Raw genomic sequence first — 22838 nt, forward strand, 5'->3', positions numbered from 1 at the left:
CTCTCTTAGTTTTGTGTTACCTTGTAAGAAGAGTTGATAATATATTGTATATTTTACACTCGGCCTAGTATAAATTCGTCACATTGTTCAATCGTCTGTTGGAAAATAAGCTATTAGGAAAAAAGAAACAAAAAAAAGCAGAGCACTAACCGTTGTAGCGATTAGAAATCACTAATAATGAACGCATAGCTTTCATAGTCTGTCGATTGAACTCATACACTCAGCATATCCTCTTTCTTTGGTCCGTCGTACATACCTTTCTTTTGACGCGCGAACATAAGCGAAAAGAGAAAAAGTTTAATTGTAAGAGAGCATAAGAACTTCTGGCTGTAGAGTTTACGGTAATCTCTACGATCCGACCAAACGTAAAACAAGTTCACGTTTATTGCTATATAAAGAGGATAAGTAATTATGTACATATGAAATATTATTGTTGCTATATTGTTTAAGAATTATAGTTAAGAATATAGCATATGGATTATTTCAACTGAAATGTTGAACATCCAATACGTCTTCCTTATACTCTGTATATTAAATCTCGAAATAATCTGAAGTTGTGCAATTGTCTCGTCGATAATATCACATAATACTATCCCCGATGCTTTCATGACTGAAATGTCATAAACAAAATAGCTATCATTCCAATCATGGTCCCAACTTTTAAAAATTAATTTGTTTTTGATCATCCAAATTTCCTCCAAATTTCACTTTCACTTCCTTTAAAATTGCATACGATGGAATTCCTAAGGTTGTCTTTCTTATTTTCTACATAATTTTGTTCATCAAATTTGTCAAATTTGTTATATCGAGGTGCAGATAATAACGGTAAGGAAATATAATGTGAGTTAAATATCTCAAAACATTAATGAAATATATAAAAAAATATATTTTTAAAGAAAATGTAATGGAAGATGGCACGGACTACGCTCTTAAAAATTCACATTGCTATTCAGTTATCGAGGAGAATTTTTTAAAAGAATCGCAAAATGAGGTATCTCGATATGCCGGGAAATTTTTGTAAAGAATTCAAGTAAAACGCATCAAACCATAATGTAAAAAGACCAAATGCAGTATTATATACAATGACAGTTGAATGTAATTTAAGGCAAATTTCTAATATCAGCTTTATATTACCTTATAAAATTTAGGACCAATTTCTGATTCGTCTCAAATGTTGTTACTACTTTGAAATTGATTCATCTGGGTCTCTATTTTTTAACTCTTAAACAGTAATCGTTATATTGTCCTTGTACAGCTTTTTTTATTATATATGAAACCTGCGTAACGATAATGTGATGATGTCATTACTGTTGTTAAGAGTTCAGGGTACTGTATTCTGCAATTCATTATACATAACGAGTTACAGAATACAGTAAATGTTACATCATCAAACCATTTTCAAATTAGGCGCGTTTCTCGTGCGCGCGCGCAAAGAAGCGTCACGTGATTCGGCGGGCGCGCCGCAGGCGGCGCCATCGGCGCGAACGTGGCGCGGCACGCGTGAGGTGAGTCGTGACGGTTGTGACGCGTTGCACCAATTCAGTCAGTATTCAGCGGACTTGCGTCGTGCTCTGTTCGTTCTTTAGTTTCGTTCGGTTTTGTGTCGAGTCACGCAAGAAAGAGGAAGAGAGAGAGAGCGAGAGGGAGAAAGGAAGAAAGAGGTAGCCGCCGAGAAACGCCAAAGGACAAAAGTGCCTTCTTTCTTCTTCACCGCGTACGAAGTTCCCCGTCAGGATGGCGGACGACAATCACGAGAACGGCACCAGTAACGGCGACGTACCCGAGATCGAGCTGATCATCAAGGTGAGTGTGCCATGCGCGATCGAGGATCACCGTGCGAGCGAGACAGACCGATCGGAACGGTACGTTGAAACTATTGAAAGGGAGGGAGAGGAAGAATGGAGGAAAAAGGAGGCGGTTATCCCGTGCGCGCTATGGGCGTGGAGCAGCCAACTGGTTTTCGTTTATTCCTGCAGGGAAACCGCAGGCTAATCCCTCATCCTTTCCTCCTATCGTCCCCAGCGGGACGCTGCGACCGTGAAATTGACCATTCGACGTACCAGTGGTTGGCTAGAGCGCGAAATAATCCGCGTCATGACCGTTGACCATTCCTCAACCCTTTTCTCTCTCTCTCTCTCTCTCTCTCTCTCTCTCTCGCTCTTTCTCCTGTATAGACTTTGTTTTTACTTCGCGTCATGTTGGCGTCTGTAATCTCGAATATCTCGATATGCCGGGATCTCGCCGACTCTCGCGTACGTTCAGCCTGGATCGTTTCTGTTGCTCGCGGAGCGAGGCTCCCTCGCGCGTTCGCCGACGCGTGATCGCCAGGGACCGGAGCCGTGAACGAGCGAGCAACGAACGCGGTTGCACACGTAGAGTACGTGCGTGTACATATATAAGTATGTACGCCGCCGCAGCTCGACCGATACGCGGCAAACGAAGAAACTCCTTCAATCCTCCCTGCGAGAAGGGCTCATCCCGCTCATCGCGGTGGCTGAACGAACGTGTGTCACGAGTCTTTCGGCTCGCCCGTCTAACGTTACATCAAAGGATCCAGACCGGTTTACCCGTCGCCCAATCTCCGCCTCGGACTCGCCATCGTCGCGAATGAAGATTTCCGTCTCACGCCGGTTGACGTTAAATAGGCTACGTTTACCCTTTATATCGCATCATTTCCCAGACTTTACGTTCACGATGCTAGAAATCGCTCCGAGATCTCGGAGGGCGAATGAACTGATCAGTCGATTGCGCTAAAGTAATCGGCGCGCAATTATATCTGAGATAAATTTATTGAATAATGAATAAATAGGAATTCGTTGTTTTTCGTTATAAGGATTCTTTTGGTTCAATTCAATTGATTTAAATATATGTATTATTCCAACCTGGAACGTAAGTGGCGCTTCTCTTACTTATTGTTACTTGATATTTTACACGACGTTTCTTATTTCTAAATTATCATTGTGTTCAAATACGATTATTAATTCTTCCTCCATCCAAGGCGATTTCTTGCTTCGCGAAACACATACAGGCGCAAGGCTTAAAAACCAGACGCTTAAACGTTCGGCGCACCGCGAGGCGGAAATGTTACACATTTCTTTACGCATGGAGTCATCGAGGGCGCCGAAAGCCGCGACGCTTCCCCAACCCCTTCCCTCTTCACAGCAGGCGCTTGTGCATTCTATGCGGGCGTCACGTGGTTACGTCGCGCGGCAGATGGAGAACACGACGAAAGGGCGTCCGCTGTCGTCGTCGCGTCGTTCTTCCAGCGAATAAAAGTCGCCCCGTGTAAATCACTCTTTCCCGCCACTTCCCGCTTCCCGGCCGACGGGAAAAGCCACCGGGCGGAAAAAAGTTGTCTCGCGCGACTTCGCGACCCGCTGGAAGTGGACGAGAAAACGAAAGGCCAGTAACTAGACTGGTTTTTCTACCAGTACCCGCCCTGGAGCTTTAGTTTTCGAAAAAAAAAAAAAATCGCATACGGGAATAAAGAAACCTACGACACACGTAACTCTTAAATTCGCTGTTAAATTGTGGTGTCAAATTATACCCAATTTAATTAATTTGTTTTCTTACATTGAATACATTATTTAAAAAATTATTAATTTATTTAAAATAGAGTTGAATTTAATTGAAGAAAATATAGCGAATTTGATTGAAATTTAGTTTATTACTTACCAAGTACGTTAATATATATGAATATTGTTTACTTTTAAATTAACTATAGAAATGAATTTATTTATATTCTGGCACACAACGTAGTTAAAAATAACAAAATATTATTTAACTCAAAAGATCAGATTATTTGCTTCTTTGATGTCTAATGAGTCTTCTACAATAAGCCATTATCTAAACTTTAAATAAAATTATTCTTCTCACATTCGACCGTGATTGGTCAGTTTCTTACGATTTCAGATTTAAGCTGAGATGGCTTATTTGTAGAAAGTCCATAACGGAGTATATAATATTTTACATAATATTTTTTCATATAAATCTATTTTTGCGATATTTTTCGTGAATATAACTCCTGGGATTTCGCGGGTATCACGATATCCAGAATCGATTGATCTTGCCGTCGAGGTACAAATTCCATCTGTCTCGCCGCTAGCACATTCCTATCTTATCGGAATAATTTGCGCGGCGTTTTAAAATCTTGAGATCAGATCTCTTTATCGCGTGATTAGCGGTTGTTAGCGAAGAAATGTGGAGGAGTTTCTCCAAGGGATTTATACATTTCCTTTTTAGGACATTGAAAGTGCTGTAAATTCTTCTCTCTCTCTCTCTCTCTCTCACACACACACACACACAGACAGACAGACACGCGCGCGCGCGCGTATTTACGTTTTTTTTACGTTAAGTAGAGTGGTGTAATTTTCGAAGGAATAAAATATTTTGACAAGTAACTTCAAAGTAACCTGTGACTCTTTGAGGCGCACTCTTAAGCCTGTTATTTTTTTCGTTCGAAATAAAAAAAATTGGGATGACTCAGCGGTAAAGTATTAATACGCGCGATATACGCATTCTTAGGTCGAAAGAAAAATATGACTTAAACAAGATCGTTGATCTTACATGATATCATAATTTTACGATATCAATATCGCTTTACTGTGATTTCGATATATTACGATATCGTATTCGATTACGTTTTCGTTTCTGATTAGATTAATAGCCAGGGCTATTACGATCGTTGTTATTCTCGATTGATCCGAGTCGATCGAGGGTGAACTCTCGACGTGAGTTCTTGGAACTTCCTTTTCACCGTGTTTTTCCAAGGAGGAATGACTCCTTAAGTGGAAACAGGCTACCTTCGAATGACCATTAAAGAGCTTGCGATTGAACCTTTCGCCGACGATCGATCAGATTTCTTCCGAGAGAAATACTGCGCGCCATACAACGATCTTAATATGTATCGTTGAATTAGATGACTCGTGAAAGGAGCGAAGCGTCTCGCGGTCGAAATAAACGTAAACTTTTGAAATTTTCTCCTGGCAAGCCGATGTCGCGCCATAAGAATAATTTACGTAGGATATAAATTATTAATTATCGTAATTAAATTGTTATACATTATTAACTCTCTAAATTCCGCAGAGTGGAATCTAATTCTTAAAAGTGAGCCAGTCTTGAAAAAGAATTAATGGCTCAATTTGCAATCTTTAAGAGAGTTGGAATATTTTGATTAGACCCATAAAATTTTTTAATTAGAAAGCGAAAAAGTTTTTTTGCAATTCACACACAACAGTAGAAAATAAAAATAAAAATTCTCAACGCATTGCGGCGTTGTTTCGTTTACTCTTTAGTCTTTGCTCGTTCCTATTGTCGAAGGTGAGACGGTGTCGTCCATATCGGTGTGACCTGTCCTTAAGTGTGCCAACGAGAATTCTACGCGGCAGTCTTTCAGATAACTGACTTATCATCTCGATTGCAGTGTTAGATAAATATTCAGGTAGCTGGCGAAGTGTTACACTGTCAAGAATGCGCACTTCAGCTTATATCTCGCGGATAAATACGTGATAAAGATACAAAGACTAATCGAATGAATTATTCGAGCCGGGGGAAGGAATCGATGATAAAATTGATTTGTCACGGAAAAATCGGCATCCCACCGAATCTCTTCGGATCTTCGCCGAGAAAGAGTTCTCGTTGACACGTATAACTAATTATTAATAAAACGTCTGTAACTAGTTCATTGAGGTGTTCCACTATCGAGTTGTAGAACGACTTCCTCGAAGTTTGCAATATCTTACGCCTGTATCACACTAGCAATTGGAGATCACTTCGCGTTTACGTCTCTTGACTAATCAGAAAGAATCTGCTGGCCAGCAGTAACATTTTCCTACCTATCTTTAATATTCATCTAGTACTGTAATCGAGATGATAAATCAGTCATCTAACTATCTAAGGCTATCTCGTAGAATTCTCGTTGGTACACTTGAGGACAGGTTGCACATGGATGACCGTCTCATCTTCGACAATAGAAACAAACGAAGCGAAACTAAAGAGCGAACATTTTATAAACTCAAATAACTTCGAAATGGTGTGACTACCGTCACGATACAATCTACAATCACTAGTATGATGTAGGCATTGTCACGACTCGATTCGAAAGGTAATTTCAAATCAAACATAAATGCTAGAGTGAACATTCTCAAGTGAAGTTCTCTCTCGTCTCCTCACAAATATCGTAGACGCATATTAAACGGCGGCTGTTTAATTTATTCGGTCAACGAGGTACAAAAGTGTGCCGCCGGACTCAGCTGTACCGTTGTTGCAAATCGAAGAACGACGGTACATCGGGCGTAACTTTGGATCCAATCGTCGAAATCGCGCGGGAAGATTTAATGGTAAAACCGGCCGCCGGTCTTGCACTCTCGGAAGGCGATCATGCGAAGTTCTCTCGAGTAAGTATGTCAAACGGGACGAAACGACGAAGCGGCTACCACGAGGTCCTACCGCGAGATTCTACCGTTAAACGATGGACTCCTTTGCCTTCCGCTTTCCTTGCACCTCCGGCTTTCCCCGCCGACTTCGGCGACTTCGTTTACCCGTATCTTCTCTATTTTATTCCTCTGATGATTCTAGGAATATACTCGCCGATTTATCAGTCTTCAGAAGATTCGATTTGTTCGAATTCTTTTTTCATTGTATTTCTCGCCAAACCTATGACACTTTCACTGCGACTGTAGTGATTTTGCAAAATCCGTCTTGTAATAATTAAAACTGGAGGAGTGTGAAGTCCCTAGTCAAAATAATGCCGTCTTGGTTATAAAGAGAGTAATTTTTACGGAACTTGTTTTTTCGTCCGACAAAAAAAAAAGACAAATATTTGTTTTAGACGCGAGGCAAAGGAAAAATCAGTTGATCAATACGAGGTTGGTATAAATTAGAGGACAGAATGTAATATTTATCAGCTAAACGGAGACATAATAGAAAAGATGTCCTCCCTTTTTCACGTCTTTCTTGCCGAGTACGGTATTTTCTTGTGGACTTGTTCGTCATACAATATGCTACGTCACGAGTCTCTTCAACGTTCCGTTAGAGTTATTTTTCCCGTCGTGATTGTACATGTGCATATATTGTACATTGAGCGAAAGAAAAATCGCGTAACCACCTGCGAGCATGGCGATCGATCGCACTTTAATCTCCTCTAAGGTCATTACAAGCGTGCCTGGGTGGAAGTCGGAGACACTCGGAGAGTTCGCACGATCGTTCCACGAACACGTAACACCGTCGTTCGAGCAAGGCATTAAAAAAAGAGTTGCAGGAAAGGTACTCGAAGCGCGAGAGGAGGAAATCGTCCTTCGCAGCGATGCGAAATCGAAGGATATCGATGTCCACATGACTGCAAGACCCGCGTCGTCCCGCTAATAATAGCCGCTTACGTGTGTATCTTCGCGAAAGAGATATTCCGACAGCATTGTTTCTTTTTTCCTTCCTTCTCCCCCTGCCGCCCCCCCCTCCCCACCTATCCACGTCATCGATTTCATTCAGGAAAAATGGCGAGCAGAAGGCTGATGATCGCGTCGTAGAGTTCGTATGGCGCTACACGCGCTATGTACAATATATTCGCAGAAGTTGTGGGTACTTATACACGCGTGCGTACATTACACGTGTGTATATTTGCCTACTTGTAACGGTATGTACAGCGGGATGCCGGGCGTCCTGTACAAGTACGGTATGCGATGGAGATGTCTGTAAAAGGAGGCTCCGTATTGTATGAGCCATCTATTATGGTAGACGAATTAAGGTACAAAAATTCAAGTAATTCTACGTAATTGGATAAATATAATTATAAAAGATGTAATAATTGTATAACACAAGAATATTTTATTGGGATCAATTATTGTATAATCTACATTATAATCTAGATATTTATTAAATCGTACGCTTATTATTGGATGCTTATTTATAGTGACACGCGTCAATATAAACGTCGTTCTGTGGCATTCGGAGTAACAAGGATAGAACAATACTTACGTCGACTTGTGTCAAGTGGAAAGCGCAATTAGTGCTTTCCATCGAAAGGTACATAACGTTTTCTACTGGGAAAACTAATGGAGCACTGGTGTACATTAAGTACAATTGAATGCTAGTTCACATATTTTCAGTGCTGATAAAGAATTGAACCATTTTAATTATATATTGCTTCTGTCACGATAATCACGTAATCTTAAAAGGATTTAATTATTTATTAACAATGGAAATATGTTAACTAATTCGCACTCTTTTGCACTAGTTTTTCCAGTGAAAAATAACTAACGGTATAACGCAACAAAAAAATTATTTCAGCTTTGTTTAATATTGGCAAACAACAAGATTATAATAATTCACTGTGTTATCATGAAAGCATCTTGTATTGAGAGAAAAATGTATTAAATTTTTAATATTTACTTTTTAATATTAAATGTAATAAATATTTGAATATTTACGCATTGTAAACACATATTTATTTGATGCAAGAAGTATTCATTTGATTTAACGATTATTTTTTTTTTTTAGCAAATAATTAATTTTCTGCAAATAAATGTTACATTAGTATTATTCAAATAACTATTTATTAAAATTCAGAGTACATTTTTCAGTGCACGCGACGATCGGGATCGCAGTTCGAGAGATCGGAATTGTGTCACTTTCGAAGTCATTGACTTCGTCCATATTTCATGAAGCCGTTCGCGGGGATAGCTTCCCTGTAAGACTTTTGTCGTGCAGAGAATTCCTCGGGCGAATGACACAAGTGCGCAGGCACGCATTAATTTCTTTCAGGCATGAAACAAGGTTGTCCGCGATGTTACCATTAGCGATACCAGCGATGCATACACCGCTCTTACTACGTCGTCGTTCTTCCTTTTTCCGTTCGATTTCTTTTCCCCGCTTTTTACCGTCCGGTTCCGCGGCTTCGACGGAGTCACGTAACGTTGTCGCGAGGCCGCAATAACGCGAATCGTTCGCGTAACAGACATCGACGCGAAAAGGAAAAAAGAAAAAAAATGAAACACCCCCGCCTCTCGCTGCTCCTCTCGCTTCGGCTCGCCTAAACCGAGATTCTAATATTCCACGTCGAAACGGTCGAAGGCCCTCCGTTGTCCCCGCGTCGCCCGTAAATATGCTGAACTCAATCAAAACCAGCCAGCGGTTTCACCGATTCGCGTTCGGCAAATGCTTGCGCGGCTTTTCAAAGGAATGGAATTCGCCTGACTGTGTATACGCGCGTCGTATCTCCTTCGCGGCGAGTTGAATCGCGTCGTTGAAATGTTGAACGGTACGATAAATCGTACCTATATGCACGAGACAGAGAGCGATTTGTCGTGTGATTTTGAAGAGACGCACCCCTCCCATTTCGTTGGCGTCCTTCCGTTTCGAACGCCGGTTTTCGCGTTGCACTCTAAAAAATATTATTGGTGTGGACTTAATTTTCCGTAGTCTTTTCAGACTCGCGCGGGCGAATTTTCAATTTTGAATTAGTCTGCCTCAAAATCGGACAAAATCGTGCAAAAAAAGGTGAAAAACATTTTGCGGTCATATATTGTAAAATTGTATTCTTAAATGTTGAAAGAAGTGTACCCGAGTTTTTTCAGATTTTTTTTTCGGAGCCCAAAGATTTTCTTTGAAAAACGCAATTGGACATCAATGACTCGAAACACTCAAGTATAAGCATATTCAAGTCTACGACGGTCAAAGCTAGATCTTCCAAATGCCCAAATAATTCACAGTGAATTATTATATATATATATATATACACCATATTTTTGCAGTTATTCAAAACGGCGCGCCGAAATTTTTCCGGACTTTATCAAACGCAATGAAACTACCGCAATAATATCACAAGTGAAATTAAATTGACAAGCAAATTCTTAAATCTTCAATCCGATATCATATTATAAGAGTGTTGATGTGCTGAAAAACTTTAAATAAATTTGTTGCGAAAAATATTATCTCGGCCGAATTAATAACTTGGTTGAACTGTTATAGGAAAGCAGTGGAAAAGTGTTGAACTATGGAGAATTAGAGTCTCTGAATTAGTATCAACGCCATCGTGGTATGAATTTGAAACTCATGGTGGTAAACCGCTCCGTGTTGGTTTAATATTGAGTGCTTTCCATTTGGTGACAGAAGTTGTCGACACAAATGTCATTCCATCTTCGTTATTTCACTGAATATCAAGAGAGACATAATAGTTTGTGTCGATTCAAAATGGAAAGCATCCATTAACATCAATACAGTGAGAATTATATTCTAAGAAAAATGTTGTGGCAAGAAAGGTTCAACTAGAATCGCATTTTGGTGAAGTCATTTTCTGCTTATCATTAATCAGAAATTTTCTTATATCTGATTGTCATCAATCAGAAATTATGTTTGGCTCCACCGAAATGCTATTCTGGGTGAACCTTCTTCTTTAACATTGTTCTGTGTGTAAAAGCACTGCGTGGTGTTAATTCCACATCGATATTATTTTTTAGAGTGTAGTTTCCGCGAAATATCGAAGGATGCACATCTCGCGTACGAATTTTCAGACTTTCGTAATAGAGAAAGGAGGTGAGAAGCGCTGGCCGCGGGTGAGAGATAGAGCCGCGTTCAAAGATGGAAGGTGTTCAGTGTCTTCATGACATTTGATCCACCATCCGCGTTCTTCGTGCGACTTGTATATTCGACATGAATACCTAATCTACCAATGCTAGATTTCCGCTGGGGAATCTCAAAGGGACTTGTTCAAGCTGTTATCATGCTCTCGCATTATTTTATGTTACGTTTCGATAATATTGACTAAGTGTTCAATTATTTCTATTCTTCGTTCCTTTTTTAGAAATCTGGGGAAAAAAAATTGATATTTGTAAAAGACCGAAGACAACGTTAGGGCAGACGGAATCGCGACACAAGTTGAAGTCTGTAAAAGATGGCTTCGCTTCATGAATTATTTGTCTCTCGTTATCTGCTTATTGCGCGCTTTATTCGGAATAAATGACTCATACCTCATAGTCGACTTGTGCAAATCGTGGACGAGGAGACGGACATAACTCTTGAATATTCTCCGTGGAATTCCCGATTAACATCATGAAATAAGCGAGATTGGCTTGACTATCCTCGCCGAATTGTCGTTATATTTTATTTCACCATCCCGGACGTTCCGGAAATAATGACGCAAACATTATGTGCAATGACGCTCCGTGTTCTTCAGTCAACCGATAGACAGAGACAGTTCTGATACCGTGCGAATCGCATTCAGCTCCGAAAGATGTTTAACAGATGTGCGATGGAACGCCTGAGGGATTATCATGACACGCGTTCATTTCACATTTACCATTTAATAAGTGTGGCTGCTTGAATCTCATTCGTGTAAGACAAATAAGACTTGATATCAGACAGCGGCGTACATCGCTGGATGGAGTGTGGAAACAGATCCGCGTCTTTGAGGCTCGTACAAAAATACGTAGCGGTAGAATGTAAAAGGCGAGAGCCCGTCGATAAACGAAAGAGCCTCAATATAGATTTTTCTTTTTATTAAGTAATCTGGAGAGATATGATTTTCTGCTCCGGAAGCTTCGCTTTCGCTGGCACTCAAAAACACTTGTTGGATTTTCTGGCACGGTGTTTTTTCGGGGCGTGTACACATATGTTTGCGTTGAAAAGCTGCGAGGAGAATTAACGATCCATAAAGATTCGCGTTATCGCGTCCTCGATCTGCGAGAGTAACCTTTGACAGGAGATTCTCTGACAGAATAGCGCGCGCGCGCGCGCTATGGAATCCAAATGGAGCCTTTAACTCCCTCGCGTTGTGCAACGTCCGAAAACGGACTGTGCGTCATCGCCGAGAAAGAGTACAAAACGCACGAGGTGTCGGCCGCTGCGCGGGACTGTGATAGAAAGTGAGACATCGGTAGTAGATGGTAAATCATACTAGTAGCGGCGATAACAACAGTACGTTGTGGCCACCTCCTGTTCCGTAAACGCCCGGCTCGTTAGATCCTGTAAGAGCGGCCGATTGTTAGCGCCTGATGAAAATAGAACCGTCGTTGTCCGAGAGAAAGAGTTGGCAAACTGCCGAGATTTCAATTTGCTCGAATTACGGGCGATCGTGGTCGGGCCTGTCCGAGGAGAGAACGATTACGTTACACAATGCGTGGGTTGTTTAGCTTCCATCGGTTGGGTAAAGGATCGAAGTATCGGGGATAACGATCGGAGGGAATGTCATATAACGAAAGATATTCGCGCGATTGTCCATTAGATACGGTGTATTAGATGCAATATCATGTAATAATTCTCGAAACAATCAAAGGTTAAAAAGTATGAAGGCACGAGAGGTGTACGATATTGTAGAATACAAATGCCAGAGGAAAATAAAGTCGAATGGTTGAAGACGTCGGGTTGGATGGACAAAAAAAAATCAAATTTCCATGCTAGCTGTAGATGATGTACTCTCTAAATTCTTCAAAGTGGAATCTCACTAAAGAGTTGAAATTAAGCCGGTTTCGAAAAAGAGTGGCTCACTTTTTTTTATCTTTAAGAGAGAGATAAGAGATTTCACTCAAAGTGAGATTTACTCTAAAAGTTTTAGACGGTAAACATTTATTTTTCGACGTTTGACGGTACAAGTCAAACTTCGAAGCTTCGAAGGCACTTTAAATTTCGAAGATTCGGATTCTTTCGAAGCTTTGATTCTTCAAAGTTGTCAAAAGTAACAGCTCTGATAGACGCACACGTTTTCTAGCTTGGAAAATATCAGGATCGAAATCTACGTCGGAAATAATTCATCGGTGAAAAAAGAAGACAATTTTTATTGGTAGATTGCTTAAGGTTTTTTCAGGACGGCCATGAACGCAAACGCAGTTAGGACGTCAGAGACGAGCGAATAAATAAACCGTGACATCGGGGAAAACGAGTGCGCCGTGCTCTAGCGAGTTCGGTACTCTCTCGATTCGGCCGATCGAGCAGTAAAAAAAAAAAAATGTGCGGTGGTGGGACGTCGATCGAGGGTTTGACTAATGGGTTGGGTTTGCTCATCACTCGCAAACACGAAGATTCGCGCGTTTCGCCGCGCCGTTGTTGGATTCGTGAACTAGTTGTTGGCTGACGTCAGTCTCTTATCGCTCAGAGATACAGGCAGGATAATCGAACCCGCAAGATACCGCAGAATTTACATGCCAGTTTTAACGTTAATAATAGTCGCAAAATGCAGCTTTTACTGCGAGAAATAACGAGATGTAATATAATAATTTGTATCAAAAGAAAACTAAATATATTATAAATCGTAATAATATCTATATTCTTGAATCTAAAATAGATTCGAATATCACATATATTTTTTAAATAGCAAATATATATTTCTTAGTCAACTAGAAATTTTGTTCATATTTATCTCTCGATCTCTTAATTAATGAAAAAAAAAAAATCCTTTTTAGGCATCGACGATCGATGGCCGTCGAAAGGGCGCCTGTCTGTTCTGCCAGGAATATTTCATGGATCTATATCTGTTGGCGGAGCTGAAGACGATTTCCTTGAAAGTGACCACCGTGGACATGCAGAAACCACCGCCCGATTTTCGCACCAACTTCCAGGCCACGCCGCCGCCTATCCTGATCGACAATGGCGACGCGATACTGGAAAACGAAAAGATCGAACGGCACATCATGAAGAACATCCCTGGCGGGCACAATCTGTTTGTACAGGATAAAGAAGTGGCCACTCTTGTGGAGAACTTGTTCAGCGTGAGTGTTGATCAATCCGGTCGAGAGTGAAACTAATCAGGAAACTGAGTTGTCGAATTATACTTCTTTCTCTGGCGAGACGAGAAATTACATGTCTGTTCATTTTCACAGAAACTCAAGCTGCTGTTACTGAACGCAAAGGACAAGGACAAGGATCCCAAGTCCTCCTCGCTGATGGCCCATCTGCGTAAGATCGATGAACATTTGGGCCGCAAAGGTACGCGCTTTCTCACCGGCGACACCATGTGTTGCTTCGACTGCGAGCTGATGCCGCGGCTGCAGCACATCAGGGTCGCCGGCAAGTACTTTGCCGACTTCGAGATACCGGAGACTCTGGTACATCTGTGGCGGTACATGCATCACATGTACAGGCTCGACGCTTTCCTACAGAGCTGCCCAGCCGATCAGGATATCATTAATCACTATAAACTGCAACAGGTAAGACGCACGGATAGATCTCTAATTGCATTCGCGTTCAGCTAAATAATTAGCGCTTTTCGACAAGCCTTTAATTCACGTCTTTAATTCACGCCTTTAATTCATGTGTCGCGCAAATGACGCAATCATCCCATTCGCCGCGCAGTAAACCATAACTTTTCCCATGTCCTCGACCGATATAACTGCGAATCTCGTTACTTGCAGAGTATGAAGATGAAGAAGCACGAGGAGTTGGAGACGCCGACCTTCACTACGAGTATCCCGATCGAGGTCAACGATGACTAGGTCGGACCTTCCTTGGCGAGTCTGCGATCGCGTGACTTCGATTAGACATCGAGATCGGCCTAGCGAGACGGTGAATCGCCTCGACTGAGTTTCAACGGCGTGCATTTTGTAATTTAATATGTTCAACAGTAGCATCGAAAACAAACGGGGATTCTACTACCGTTGAAACTCTCGTCTTTCGAGTCGTGAGCTCGTGTCGTCGCCGTCATTGATTAGTTCATATCTTTTGCTAAGCAATTATTGCTAAATCGCATCCCTTTCTTATGGGATCAAGTCAGGTGTAAACGGATTAGCTTTTTTACCGCAAACGACGCGAAAACATACATAAGTGCATTAAGGCATTCGAAATCTTAAAAATAATAGAGAATATTGATTTTCTTCATTCTTTTTTTCTTCTCCTTTATTTTCTTTTTCTTCCACTATGTACAGCACGCGTACGTAGTTTTGACCTGAGTATTACCAAAATTTTAATTTGCTATTGTTAATCCAAGGATTAAGTTTACTATAAAAAGCGGTAATGGTTTTGCCATTCTCTGACGCCAATAATCATGGAAATTAACATCAAGAATGCAAAAGAAACGTATGCGTTTGAGAGAACCAAATTGGTGCCATTAATATTTTTGCAATCTTAATAGAAATTATCCTTTGGATAATAATCGTTATTCCTAAGCATTATTCTTATATACGATTAAGTAAATCAAGTAGATAAAATAATCCTAGAATGTGCTTGATAAAATGTTTCAACATTATTAATAAACTTGCGTAAATCTTTTTAAACGTTTAGATTTCTCTTTTTTCATCGTTTTCATTCAGCCACTCATTATCACAAGTTACAGTAATGAAATACTTAAACACGATCGAGATATTTGCATTAATGAGAAAGGTACGTTCGGAATTATGAATTTGTTTAACATATCTTCATGTTCTTAAACATGATTGCATAACAGTAAACAAGAAACATGTTATCGTTATACGTGGAGAAAAAAGAATTCGTTTTTTTTTTTGCTGTATCTCTCGCGAGACACGTGATCCAGAATGCGTACGTTTCTTCTGGATTCCGCAGCGTGGTTCGAGACATCTTGTGTTATTCATCGTTAGCACTTTTACTCATTTACGAGCAGAGAACGAGCGCAAACAATTCCCACGATTGTTTTCCCCCGAGCCACGAAAACATTTAAAGTAACAGCATTCAGGTGCTCGACTCCGCTTATTTCCACTAATCCACTGTTCCAGAAAACAGAAACTCGAGCAACAGTGCAACTCGTATGCAACTGTCTATTCCGCATTAGTAATTCTATTATTATTATTATTATTATTATTATTATTATTACTATTGTATTATTATATTAATTTTGGTTTATATATCCGTAGAAGTCAATATACCAGTGTTTACAGTAATGTCTGCAGCACTCGTCATTTATCACAGCGCGACGTAAGCTGAGTCCTCCTATCTAATATAACATAAAATGTTATAATTTTATATATGATATCTGGGCGCTATTTTTTTGTTAAGTATATATGATATTGATATTTTTATATCTCGATATGAGTGACAAGGACGGACAGAAAGTATACATTTTATTTGTGCCTGTTTCCATCGATGTAGAGTGACTTTAATCTCACTTTAGCTTATTTTTCATCTTTTTCCAATTCTTAGAAATAGAAAAAGATGAAAAGTAAGTTGAACCGAGATTAGAGTTAATGTACATTAGTGGGTGTTTTTTATTGAACAACACGAGTCGACACAAACATTATTCTATTTTTCTCGGATCTTCACAATGAGTAACAAAGGAAGAATGACACTTTAGTGTCGACTCGTGTCATCAAATGGAAAGAACCCAGTGGTCACTACAGTTGGTGATTTCCATTGAATGACATAATATTATTAAGTATTATTTTATCTTTGGGTACTTTCCATTTGATGACACAAGTTGACACAAGTGTCGTCCTGCCCTTATTAATCATTGAATGTCAAGAAGAATAGAATATGTGTTGACTTGTATCATTAAATGGGAAACATCTTTTATTACTCATGGAATGCCAAGAAAGATAAACGATGTTATGTCACTAATTAAAAAGTATTCAGTGTCATTTCAATAGCTTCATCTTAAAAAAGATACGAAGAACATATGAATTAAATACGATATGAGGTCCTGAAAAGAAGATATGAAGAAAAAACCGCAGCAGAATAATAGTCAGGTAAGTTCAATTATGCAGTCGTGATGAGAGAATGTAAAGAACATCGCTTCAACATGATACATCTTTGCAATTCTTACTGTAATTCTCTTTCTGTTTTTGTCGATTTATAATAATTTTGCCAGATTAGGCCCAGTTCCATTAATGTAAGATTAACTTAGACAAAGAATAAATTGATTCGATTTAAAATTAATTTTACATTAGTAGAATCGAACTTTATGTTCATTTCTATCAATATAGATTAACTTCAATCTCGGTTCAACTCTTCGCCTTTTCCAATTCTTAAGCCCAGTTCTGCAAATGTAAAATTAACTTTAATTCGAAGAATTCGAAAAAAGATAAAATAGTAAATAGTTAAACCGGGATTAAAGTTAAATCTTACATTCGTAGAACCGGGCTGTCGAATTAAAAAGAAATTAAGTTAAGAAGTGAAGTAGTTAAATTAAAATTAAATTATACACATTGACAGAAACGAAATATTAAGTCTCTCGATTGTCCTCGAATAATTTCCACGCGAGAATTGTGGCAGGAAGAAAACGCCAAGGCGGAATCAGATACACAGCGAGAAAAGGAGGACCGTATCCGTCGCGATGCCGTGCGTCGGTGTCCATGTCTCGTACGCGATCCAAAATAGCGCGCGGACGTCGCGTCCCTCCTGACTCCTCTCTCCCAGGCGACCGCCATCCCACCTATCGACGCCTCTCGTTCCTCATAACCGCGGCGAGCTGTCGTGACGCGACTTCCATTCATAAATAGGGACGGCCATCTTGACTACGTGATCGCGCGAGCTCCCATCGCTTCGTGCGGTCGTCGACGTTCGTGATCGTTTCGCTCCGGAGAAATCGACAAAATATTAAATCACCTGCGAGACATCGCGGTCGCCGTCGTCCGCGACGCAGGGCGTCGCGACGCGCCGGGACGAAAGTCGCGGCCGAGCAGCGCGGTGGTCGGTACGCAGTGCACAGCTGATCGGTGGCCCCGACGGACGGTAGCTGCTCCGCTCGTCGGCTCTTGAAAGAGAAAACGTGAAATCAGTGCGGCTAGAAACACAGGAAGAAAGGGAAAGACAGAAAGAAAAACGTGAGCGGGAGGGCAGGACGCGAAAGAGAGGAAGAGAGACTAAAGGACCGTCACGATTCGCGCGTTCACCACGATCGTGCACAGGTGACAGGTGAAAACTCCACGAGAGACGAAAAGCGAATTTCCACGAGATAGATCCGGGCGCGGGATCTTCTTGGCGAACGATCACAGTTGTTGGTCCATTCCTTCTTCTGGTACTACGGAGGTGTAGGTGTGCAGTGAAGAGGAAGAGGAGGAAGTGCACAACAACATCGCCCGTCGGACGTCTCCGATGATTGCCGTCCGGTGAGTCCGACTAAAGTTCGGATCTAAAAGCGGCGCTCCAGGTCGATCGCCGCCGTCGTCGACGTGGACGACGACGGTGGCGTCTCACCCGTCGCTTCCTCCGCGTCGTGAAGGAGCAAGGGGGAAAGAAACGGGGCACGCTCTCCGAATCTTACTCGCGGCGACGACGGCGGGCACTCCACGCGGCACGAAAATACACCTGCGACGGAATGCACCGGATGGATACGCGCCGCGACAACAATCGCGCTTCCGCGAGGAGGCTCCGAGATCTCAGGAACACCGGTTTTAAATCCGGTTCCATCAATATCAAATTTAATCGTCTCGCTCAATTCAGTCTTTATCTTTTTCGAAAAATTACGTCTGCCCAGCAAACGAGAAATGGATTAAAAGGGATTGAAATTTTTTTCTATCCGAATGCGTATTTTAAACAGCGAATACTTTTTTTTTTTTTTTTGGATTCAATTGGATTCAGTTAGATTCAATTGGTCGCAATTGGATTGAAAAACTGCATTTTCTATTCAAAATTTTGAATACTATTCACAATGCACAGAAAAAGCTAATATTACTTTTAGATTGAAAGGCATAGAGATGTGCTCTATGCAATTCCTATAAATGAATAAAATTGCATTCAGGATTGAAAAGGATTTATTTTAGCATTCGTGAATCCGTTATTTCTGAAAATCTGAATCCATTTCAATCCATTTCAATCTATTCTCGTTTGCTGGGGTGTTCTTACCACAATGCAAGGTAACTTTAATCTTGGTTTATCTTACTTTTATCTTTTACTAGTTCTAAGAAAAGGATACATGTAAGTAAATTAAGCCGAGATTAAAGGTAATCTGCATCGATAAGAATTGACGTTAGAAAAGGATAAACAGTGAGTTAAATCGAGATTAATGTTTACACATTACAGTGAAACCGAGCTTTATGCTTGTTTCTTACTAATGTGGTTTAATTTTAATGGGGAAAACAGACAAAATGTAAGAAATAGAAAGCAAAGAGCACGAGCACTTATCTTTTGCAAGCGTCTTAAAAGGTTTCACACAATAGCACCGGTAAAAAATCAATCACCAGTCACGGATAATTACTGTGATAATTAATGTAACCCTTAATTGTGAACGTTACACATGAATGATCGCATTCTTTAAATTCTTTAATGTAAAATCCCTCTCTAAAGAATGAAAATTGAATTAGTTTTGAAAAAGAGTAGCTCAATCTTTGAAAGCAAGATTTCACACTTCAGATTCACTCTAAAAGTTTTAGAGAGTAAAACTGGGACTTCTATCCTTACATGAGAGAAAAAGAAAAACAGATGTAATTACTCTTCAGTTTTTATCACGTTGCATCTTTTTGTTTCTCAGCACAGTATTGTTTTATTTTTTTTTTTTTTTTAAGGCCGGTATTCATAGTTCTTATTTTAAGACCGTCTTAAGTAATTTCTCAAGATGCTAATACAATCTGTACTTAAGAGAGCCTCAAATATAAGAATCGATTATGAATACCGACTTAAGAAAGGAATACATAATTATTCAAAATTACAAAACGTATAGCAGGAGTCCCAGGAATTCTACATTTACACAGTTAATAGTTAACCTTCCTCACTTCTACTTCTTAATTAATATTAATGTATATATTCATTTATTTTATATAATATTCGTTAATATATATATATATATATATACGCTTATCTTCGGTTTTGTCAGAGCATAGCGCGACGCGGAACGGATTATCTTTAGCCGTACGACGACGGATCGTAGAATGTTTCGCCCGCGTCATACCGGTTTCGATCGTTGCACAAGATTTATGATAATGTTACACGAAGATAATCTGTCACGAAGCGGCTGTTTGCACAGCGAGTTGCCACGCGCGTGGGTAAGAATTATGCGAGTCCGCGTAAAAACGCTCGACGTCACGCTTTAAACCTGTTACGAGGCAAACGTAAACAGGGCGAGCTTCTTTTAATGTGAAATCGACTCTAATAAATTCCAGTTGATAGTTTCATAACAGCGCTAACATTTACCGCTTTCATAGGCGATATATTTCTCATTGCAAATCCGATTATTAAGCTGGCTACGTAATTTACTCGCACGAAAAGAATTTTGCTGATCAAGTATCTAAAAATTTATCTACACAGATCTGAAAATAATTGGGTACGACGCTCAAGCAGCTGATTGCTGGAATATCAAAATTTTTTGCAGCATTCCTCATCACGCCTGAACATTCTACAGAAATATTTTCGATAACTCAACGAAATTATTTTCAGATCTGTAGCTAAGTAAATCTTTAGGTATGTATTTCAGCGAAAAACATTCTTTCCACGTGTTTTCCACCAATGTAGATTAACATTAATCTCAATTCAACTCACTTCTTATCTTTTTCTAACAATTGAAACAAGATGAAGAGAGGAAACTGATACTTCTTCCTATTCTCCTTCTCCTTGCCTGTCAAACGGAATGGACCCTTTTGCGTCTCTACGTTATTGAGAGTTCAATTCGAAACTGTCGCAATTTTAAACGGATATGAACGATAAATATCTTTTTTTTTTTTTTTTACTGCAAGAGCCAATTCTTTGTATTTAAAAAATCGTCGAAAATCGCAAGGGTTTAGAACCCACGATAATGTGGATGCAGAAGGATCCACATACCGTTTGACAAGCTGGTGAAGCGGAGAGAAGGAGAATAGGAAGCGAGGATCAATTGTACAGCGGATCGCGGTCAGTTTCTGCGACTGCATCAATTTAACGCCCTGCCATAAAACAAATGTATCGCGTGCCTGTCATAACAAGCTCGCGGTGGAGCGTTACGCCTCTCGCTGCGTCGGTTTATTTTAAAGTCGGAGTACATACTAGCGACGATTGGCCAACCATCGGGGTCAGGTTCTCGTTTCCTGCGATTGAGACGTCCTGGGGCGCCGATCGACGTGCCGTCGAGCTTGGGGCGCACGTGGCTACGTGATTAAATATCAATCAGAAAATTTAGTAGATTTATATTTTAAGGGCGACGTCAATTCCGCCGGGAACTCATTCGATAGATTAGCTTCTCCATTTGATACCGTTATGTTTTAATCTCATCATTGTATTGAATGTATATCTCTTAATAATACTCTTAATAATATTCTTTATTTAATATTCTTATTAATTCACTGCATAAAGAATATTGTAATATTTTGATATTTATGTAAAACTACTTATTTTTTTTTTATACGATGTTCTTTTAAAAATATTCTTCGATTTAATTAAGCTAATTAAGTTAATTGAGCGAATTGCGTAAAATTTTACGGCGTTTAACTGATTTAAATTCTGTAATATAAAAATCACGAAAGATGTCACAATATCGTAATTATTACTGTAATTGCGTTTCTTTCTCTTAGCAATTCGTGACTCGAATTAAGATACCAGCGACTCTAATTAATTTTCGTGCGTTAAATTATATTTCGTTGTAATCGCGTCATTACGAAACATAGAGAGATCCTACAATTCATTCGTTTGGCGAGAAGGAAAAATGTTTACTTTTCTCTCCGCGAAATGAATGATGACAGTAATTTGCGTAATCGCTGATAAATTGATGCTTAACTTACCCAGTAATTTCACTTAATGGATCATCGAGACGCGCGCGAAAATACCGCGTCTGGTGAAAGTTCCCGTCGGTATGTAATTGCACGGAATACGAATTTAAAGACCGAAGATGTTTACGTTTAAAAAGGAGAACCGTTCCGAGTATTGATATCAATTTCGAGGGCAAATTACGAGAGCGATCTCTCGCCTTGAGATAATTTAACACTTTATTAACTGATATATGAAAAATATCGTATTGTTTTAATATATTAAATTACATTTTTTTTTTTATGTTATATTCTCTTGAAGATATTCTTCGATTTAATTAAGTTCATTAAATGACCTGCGTGGAGCTTAACGGCATTTAACCGATTTAAATTCTACCGGTCGAAAAGACCGGGTCCAACTGACGCAGACAGACACTTTGTACGTCTGCAGACGTCGACGACGTTGACAACCGTGTTTTGCGGATTCTCTCGCGGGAGGGACGAAAAATGTGATATTATTTTCAGTACAGTTTCGCGTTTATTTTTGCCGGCGCGCGCGGCAAAGTACGACTTATCGTACAGCTCTGCTTAACGTTAACGGTGCGCGTCCCCCGTCAATTATTATTCTTAGTTCCTTATTTTCGTCTGGTGGCCCTCGATGTACGTTAAACTCCTCGGCGCGGATCGAATCTCGTTGAATTTCTACGAGAAGGAGCGTCGCTGGCGTTGAATTGCGAATTTGCCGATCGTCCGGCCTATCCCTTTGACAATTTTTATGAATGAATTTGTAACAATGATAATAATGTAAATAATATTTTATTTAATAAAGCCAACATCCGAATATATTTAGGAAAATATTTGAGAGCATGTTTGCGAATCTATTCCACCGTCGCTCTAATCGCCACGCACGGTTCATTGCGTTTGTACGTCGTTGATAATTAAACGTTATTACGAGCAATTAGCTCTCGTGGATTCGTCGCGAGCAACAGGTGTCGAATAGCTGTACGTGCTGTACATATTTCGAAGACGTACAATTCACGATTCCTTGACAATTAATATGATTTATCACTGTGTATCGATGGGGGGTTGTCACGAAATTAAAAATCAGGGAAATGTTAAGGCGATTGAAAACGGCGAAGAAAATCAGAGAAAGTAAGGGAATTTTATGGCAAATAAAAATGCTTGGTTTCAAAGAAATTTGATATGTGTACAATCACGTCTATGCAGTTTTGGAATATTGTCAACCTAACAATTAAATGGAAGTGTCAGCAGCACATTAATAATAATTCATATCGCTATGTTAAATTGCTCTGTCGACTT

At 39.9% G+C, this 22838-nt stretch overlaps 2 protein-coding genes across 4 annotated transcripts in view; both read left to right on the plus strand.

Annotated features, from left to right (window-relative positions):
• Window positions 1-1508: 1508 nt before the first annotated feature.
• LOC108753648 (chloride intracellular channel exc-4) lies at window positions 1509-15190 on the plus strand. The gene is made up of 4 exons (XM_018495439.1): window positions 1509-1803; window positions 13389-13694; window positions 13806-14132; window positions 14337-15190. Exons 1-4 carry the CDS (start codon window positions 1735-1737, stop codon window positions 14415-14417), a joined length of 783 nt encoding a protein of 260 aa, XP_018350941.1. The 5' UTR covers window positions 1509-1734; the 3' UTR covers window positions 14418-15190.
• Window positions 15191-17376: 2186 nt separating this feature from the next.
• LOC108753613 (uncharacterized protein PB18E9.04c) overlaps window positions 17377-22838 on the plus strand; it is a 15842-nt gene continuing 10380 nt past the window's right edge. For all 3 annotated transcript variants that reach the window (XM_018495368.1, XM_018495367.1, XM_018495369.1), the window contains exon 1: window positions 17377-17978. The gene's annotated coding sequence lies outside the window, so the exon portion shown is untranslated. The remainder of the gene's footprint in view (window positions 17979-22838) is intronic.

Source organism: Trachymyrmex septentrionalis, unplaced genomic scaffold, assembly GCF_001594115.1.
Source record: "Trachymyrmex septentrionalis isolate Tsep2-gDNA-1 unplaced genomic scaffold, Tsep1.0 scaffold7, whole genome shotgun sequence".
NCBI lineage: Eukaryota > Metazoa > Arthropoda > Insecta > Hymenoptera > Formicidae > Trachymyrmex > Trachymyrmex septentrionalis.

Excerpts from the sequence above, each read along its gene's own strand:
- LOC108753648 (XM_018495439.1), top strand. The coding sequence starts at position 1,735 with ATGGCGGACGACAATCACGAGAACGGCACCAGTAACGGCGACGTACCC. Across the intron at positions 1,804-13,388 it reads AGATCGAGCTGATCATCAAG|GCATCGACGATCGATGGCCG; the intron begins GTGAGTGTGCCA and ends AATCCTTTTTAG. Across the intron at positions 13,695-13,805 it reads TTGTGGAGAACTTGTTCAGC|AAACTCAAGCTGCTGTTACT; the intron begins GTGAGTGTTGAT and ends TCATTTTCACAG.